At 33.4% G+C, this 6,355-nt stretch overlaps 2 protein-coding genes across 2 annotated transcripts; both read left to right on the top strand.

Moving 5' to 3' along the window:
* Window positions 1–553: 553 nt before the first annotated feature.
* Window positions 554–3,201, top strand: LOC102582885 (prohibitin-1, mitochondrial-like). Its single transcript, XM_006351881.2, has 6 exons — window positions 554–627; window positions 1,271–1,464; window positions 1,827–1,943; window positions 2,090–2,260; window positions 2,482–2,694; window positions 2,860–3,201. The coding sequence occupies exons 2-6, from the start codon at window positions 1,282–1,284 to the stop codon at window positions 3,052–3,054; spliced, it is 879 nt and encodes a 292-aa protein (XP_006351943.1). The 5' UTR covers window positions 554–627; window positions 1,271–1,281; the 3' UTR covers window positions 3,055–3,201.
* A 437-nt stretch (window positions 3,202–3,638) lies between these two features.
* On the top strand, window positions 3,639–4,310 carry LOC102584291 (uncharacterized). Its single transcript, XM_006351968.1, has one exon. It carries the CDS (start codon window positions 3,639–3,641, stop codon window positions 4,308–4,310), a length of 672 nt encoding a protein of 223 aa, XP_006352030.1.
* The last annotated feature ends 2,045 nt before the right edge of the window (window positions 4,311–6,355 follow it).

Below are 6,355 nucleotides of genomic sequence, written 5' to 3'. Positions count from 1 at the left end.
ATATTATGTACATGTATTTGCTTTTCTATTTTTTAAAAAGTTTTTTTACACACGACCGAATATTAAACAGGCATGACTCCCGTTCTCCCCATTTTACCGTCCAAACAAGTCGATTGTTCTAAGTTTTGGATTGAGTCGGATAGGACCGGATCCAAATTTGATCATATATAGCATTAAGTTCAGGTGTGGTACTATGGCCAAACTGAAAATTTTAGGATTCGATTCCCCATCTTGTAATTTCTACTTATGAGCTGTTCAAATTTACTTAAGTTTCCCCAAAAAAAAAAATTGTTCGGTGCATACTCTTATCTTAAGTAAATCATCTTTCATTTACTTTCATGTTGAATTTTACAAGTTCAAATTCTTCAATAAAAATATTTAATTTATTTTAGTTATGATTTTCTTTAAGCTGGATTATATATTAAAAACAAAATTAAAACTTTTTTTCTCACTGTAGCACAATATATTAGGACAAATATGTAGTAATAAAATTCTCAAGGACAAATTTGACCATTTTAAATAAATCATTAAGCCCTAAACTATTAATAAAACCCCTTTTACATGTTTCCATTAAACCCCATTTCAGTTCTAACTTTCTAGAAAATTCCTTCCCTGCATTTCGATCAGGTAAAAAGATCTTCCTCTTAAAAGTTCCATTCTTTTTTATCTACACATTATATTTTTTTTGTATTTTTGTTATGTATGTATTTTTTTTTAAAATAAAAAATTTATAATTGTGTGTTCTGCATAATTTTGACAATTTCCTATTGAATTACTTAATAAAATTGTAACAATGTAACATTGCATTGGTGTACAATGTAGTATGTCGAATTGAATGGGTTAATAAATATGAATCTTGAATCATCAAAGCCTTTCTAACACGAACGAAGACAATCATGTATTGTTGTTTTTCGGTTGGTCATGAAGATTTCCTTGATATTCACAATCTTAGTGAACATAATATAAATTTTGTCAAGTTCTTTACATTAGAGATGACGAAATTGAATTGTGTGTTGACTAGTCATAGCTCATAAGAGCTAATGGTTACTTGTAAAAGCTCGTCAGGATGTTCCGTTTCAATTTGTTTGTCTTTGTTCTGACTAAACACAGATTAACGAAGATTTTTGGATCTTGTGGTCTTTAATTAAAGATATGCAGATCTTATGGCATTAAACATGTCATGTGAAAAGTTGGAGCTGAAAAGATGTTTTCTTTTTGAAACCGAGGAAGTACTTGTTATAATGATGAGTTTTATTGTGTTTACTCTCAGGGACTAGTTAAATGGATCTCAAGAATGTTAAGGTTCCTAAGATGCCTGGTGCTGGTGGTGGTGCCACTTCTCCCTTGATCAAGTTTGGGATTGTTTTCGGTCTTGGTGTGTATGGAATTGCTAACAGTCTCTACAATGTTGATGGCGGGAATCGTGCCATTGTTTTTAACCGTATTCTTGGTGTTAAAGATAAGGTATGCCTTGTACTCTCTCTATTGGACTAGGATGATATTTGGAAATCAGATTGACTTGACTCTAGCATTCGTCAAGTAAAATGTTTGCTTCTATCGTTTAGCAAGCAGGGTGTGTTTGCTTCTATCCTTTGAGTAAAATGTATAAATCAGTATGTGTTGTTCATATTTCTTCTGTACCTTGATGTCCATGCACATTCAAGTATATTATGGTTTGAAGATATTGTCATCTACTTATTTTATCGTATTTTCAATATGGTGGTTTATGGTGTACAGCCTCGTATATGAACCTTTAGACCTGGATTTCATATACTTCAGACTTGCCTTGTGTGTTTTTGATGCACGATGCTCTGCTTGATGAATAGGTTTATCCAGAAGGGACTCATTTCATGATTCCTTGGATCGATAGGCCTGTGATATATGACGTTCGTGCACGTCCACATCTAGTGGAGAGTACTTCCGGAAGTCGTGACCTTCAGATGGTAATTTTTTTCTCAATACCTGCATTGATCCTTGATCCAAGAAATATAAAAGGAAAAGAGAAACCGAAAGAAGGGGGATTGCGGATAGGCTTGCTAAAAGAATGAATGGTTGTAGACATTGATCTTTCTCCTTGATGATTTTTCAGGTAAAGATTGGACTTCGAGTTCTCACACGTCCAGTACCAGATCAACTACCCACTATTTACCGATCACTTGGTGAAAATTATAATGAACGAGTCCTGCCTTCAATTATTCATGAAACTTTGAAATCTGTGGTTGCACAGTACAATGCTAGCCAGCTTATCACCCAGAGAGAGGTATGTGTGAGAGGACATGTACCTACTTCATGTGTTGATGTTGCTATCGGTTGAAGTGTAGAAGTAATTATTGTGCTATAAGGCCGTAACTGGTAATACTTCATCGGTACTAAGTACTGCATGTGGTTGCATCAATTGTGAGGAATGTTCTGTATTTGGCTGTCATAGAAACTCATAAGGTTCTTCGTCATTTTTTTTTCAATTGTGTGTACCTCGTGCAGAATGTTAGTAGAGAAATACGGAAGATCTTAACTGAGAGGGCAGCCAACTTCAACATCGCTTTAGATGATGTCTCGATAACAAGCCTGACTTTTGGAAAGGAGTTCACAGCTGCAATTGAAGCAAAACAGGTGGCTGCTCAAGAAGCTGAGAGAGCAAAGTTTATTGTGGAAAAAGCTGAGCAAGATAAACGTAGCGCTGTTATTAGAGCTCAGGTCAACATTAGTTCCCGATCTTATCCTTCTATCTTTAATCTTAGCTCCCATTTAGCCATAGGTTTACTCAAAGTTGTGATTTTTGAAATTTGAAAAGTCAATTACTGCTTCAACCTGTCATCATTTTATATGGAGCTTGAGTTCCTATTTGTATTGTTCTCGCAGGGTGAGGCTAAGAGCGCGCAGCTGATTGGTCAAGCTATCGCTAACAATCCAGCATTCATCACTCTCAGAAAAATCGAAGCAGCAAGAGACATTGCACATACCATTTCCAATTCAGCCAACAAAGCCTACTTGAGTGCCGATGATTTGTTGCTCAATCTTCAGGACTTGAACTTGAATAGCACTGGACGAAAATGAGAACGTAGGACGCTACCATTAGCTAAACTGTTTGTTATTTCGTCATTTCATTTTCTTCCTCGACTGTTTAAATTTGCAGGTGAAATCCTCTAGGATGATGTTAAATTTGCAATTGAAATAAATATATGGTCTCACATTTTGTGTCTTCTTTTCCTCTTAAAAATGTTCCTTGCAGGCCATATAGGCATATACTAATATACCCGAAAACGCGTGTAATCACGCTCAAAAGGGCATAAATATATATTATGCCTAAAGTATACTTTGGATAGTTTGTTTTCAGTAATATAATTAACGTATCCTAGACTCATTTAAAACAATTAAGTTACGTTATCAAACCATAATTTAATAAACCCTGGCAATCAACATTCTATATTTATTTACGTAAAATAAAGGCGTGAATTAATTCTAGCCTTAAAATCTTTTACTAAAAACCCATATACCCTTTTTAATAACAAATGAACCAAAGCCTTGCATCAAAATCTCTGTTTTTGGAAACTCTGTTGCTGTATATATATTTCTAAAATTCACCCAAATAACTAAAACCTTCAACAACAAAGAATTATTTACTACAAGATTCAACAAATATGGAGGCCTCCAAGAATTCAGATTCCGTCGCGATAAATACAGAGAAATTAGGAACAGAATCTGCTGTTACATCTGAAAATCAATTGGAAATACCTTTGTTAGAAGATTTACAGCTTGTTGATAAACCACAGAAAACACCAGCACAAAAAGTCATTAGAAAAACATTCAAAAAAACAGCCATTTTATCAAATCTTTTGCCTTCAGGTTCTGTTCTTGCATTCCAAATATTATCACCAGTTATAACACATGAAGGACAATGTCATTCTTCAATAAGTCATTCTATGACATTAATCCTTTTGGGAATTTGCGCGATTTCTTGTTTTTTCCTCTGTTTTACAGACAGTTTTCGTGACGAAAGAGGCAAAGTCCGTTATGGATTGGCTACATTCAGGGGTTTATGGATTATTGATGGCTCATCCCCTCCTGAGGATGCAGCAATATATAAGATGAAATTCATTGATTTCTTTCATGCTTTTTTGTCAATACTTGTTTTTTGTGCTGTCGCGGCGTTTGATCAGAATGTGATGAAATGTTTGTACCCTTCTCCGTCTCCAGATGCTCAGGAGATTCTCGCAATATTGCCAATGGCTGTTGGGGTGATCTGCACGTTTTTGTTCGTTGTTTTTCCTACAACTCGTCATGGAATTGGATTCCCTCTTTCGCGTTGTTAGACTCATACTATTTCATTTTCTCTTACACAATGCAATCGATTGAAAGGATTAACAACAGTCCATAAAAGATATCTATCTTGTTTTCAGATTGCAGAAGTTTTATCTAAGAGCGTGCTGAATTCAACCGGGGGCACATAACCCCCCCTTTTGGACCGGTATAAGATCTAAAATTAGTCTCCGATGCAAAAAAAAAAAAGCTGTTACATAGTTCTCCATGACAATGTACGTACCAAGTTAAATTGTAAAGAAACTCTTGAATCTTATTATTGACACAAGGAATGATTTCAATGTAGAAGCAAAAGAGATCTACTTGTTTCAATACCATGGAGGAGATACTCTACTCATATTTGTATAAACGGGATCAAAAGTTCAAGAACACTCTCATCTTTAAGATCGTTTTTATGTGTACAAATGGTCTCATATGCAAGAGTCCGTAACATAAATGGGCATCAAAATGAACTAAACTATATATAGAAATGGTATACTCTTCTCTTTTTTTTTGTCTATTTATTTATGAGTAGTTAAACCGTTAAGGGTGTGGCTGTGTGATAATTGATATAGTGGGTTGAAACTTGAAAGGTTTAAAGTCTAGCATAAACAAAAATATTACTATGTGATTTCTTCTATTTTGTCTTAGTCTTGGAGGACAGCATTATTTGATACTTATTATTGGTAGGAGGTGATAGATATCTCGAGAAATTAGTCAAAATGTGTCCAAATTGATCAAAACACCACAATACCAATTGCTAGGAGAATGTGACCGTAAAAATGCATAAATTAATTTACGTCATCTGTTAGCTCTCATTAGGCATTATTGAACAATAGGTCTCTTGTTATACCGACGACCTACTTATAGTAGGACACTTCCTTTAATGTGCCTATACATGTAGCGTGAGGAATAATTTTTATTACTCCCTCGATCCCAAATTAGTTAATCACTTTTTATTTTAGGCATAATATATAAACATGACCCTTAACTTTGCTTCAGCGGACAAGTATGTCTTCCTTTGAGTGTGCACAAGTAGACACACACATGTCCTACATGGCATAATACACGTAGAATGTTGCATTTGACACAAAATTTCCATGTAGGACGAATGTGTATTTGTTCAATTTTATACAAGTTTAAAAGCCTACTTATACACACCCAAAGTTAAAAGTCATAAATTGTTAGTTATCTTTTTATTTATAATTTCTTAAATACAATGTAAAATGAAGGCATAATATATAAACATGACCCTTAACTTGGCGTCAGCTAACAATTTATGACTTTTAACTTTGGGTGTGTATAAGTAGGCTTTTAAACTTGTATAAAATTGAACAAATACACATTCGTCCTACATGGAAATTTTGTGTCAAATGCAACATTCTACGTGTATTATGCCATGTAGGACATGTGTGTGTCTACTTGTGCACACTCAAAGGAAGACATACTTGTCCGCTGACGCCAAGTTAAGGGTCATGTTTATATATTATGCCTTCATTTTACATTGTATTTAAGAAATTATAAATAAAAAGATAATTTTATTAATTCACCTCTTAAAAAGCTTTATAGGATTATACAAACAAATGTGAACACTTGCAAAAGGAATTAATTGCAACGGTAATATATGAAAATTTTAATTTTAATTTTAATTTAGTAAGGTGCAAACTAATATGATAAATGTTTTTAATATAATGATCAATTAATATAGGACAAAGGGAATAATATTTAGTAGTATTAACTTTCATCTCTTTATCTTCATTATATATACAACTAGGGAACTTATCCGCGCTTCGCGCAAAATAAAAAATAAATTACACCACTCGTTTGGTCATAAGAAATTATAAATTAAACTTCTTTCAGAAATTTTTTACTTTATTTGAATATTAATTTGACCATGAAAATTCGAATTGAACTTTATTTATATTTTGTTTTAAGCAAATATATAAAAAAATTATGTATAAAAATAGCTTTTTTGACAGACCTTTGACTATATATTTGTCCACGCATGTTATTTATATATATTTAGTCTTTGCTACTCAAGAAATAATTAAATGAAAAC

The sequence above is a fragment of the Solanum tuberosum genome, unplaced genomic scaffold, assembly GCF_000226075.1.
Source record: "Solanum tuberosum cultivar DM 1-3 516 R44 unplaced genomic scaffold, SolTub_3.0 scf00140, whole genome shotgun sequence".
NCBI lineage: Eukaryota > Viridiplantae > Streptophyta > Magnoliopsida > Solanales > Solanaceae > Solanum > Solanum tuberosum.
This window is presented reverse-complemented; position numbering and strand designations above follow the sequence as displayed.

Coding starts and splice junctions, on each gene's coding strand:
- LOC102582885 (XM_006351881.2), top strand. CDS start 1,282: ATGGATCTCAAGAATGTTAAGGTTCCTAAGATGCCTGGTGCTGGTGGT. Junction 2,261..2,481: donor AGCTTATCACCCAGAGAGAG/GTATGTGTGAGA, acceptor TACCTCGTGCAG/AATGTTAGTAGAGAAATACG. Junction 2,695..2,859: donor GCGCTGTTATTAGAGCTCAG/GTCAACATTAGT, acceptor TTGTTCTCGCAG/GGTGAGGCTAAGAGCGCGCA.
- LOC102584291 (XM_006351968.1), top strand. CDS start 3,639: ATGGAGGCCTCCAAGAATTCAGATTCCGTCGCGATAAATACAGAGAAA.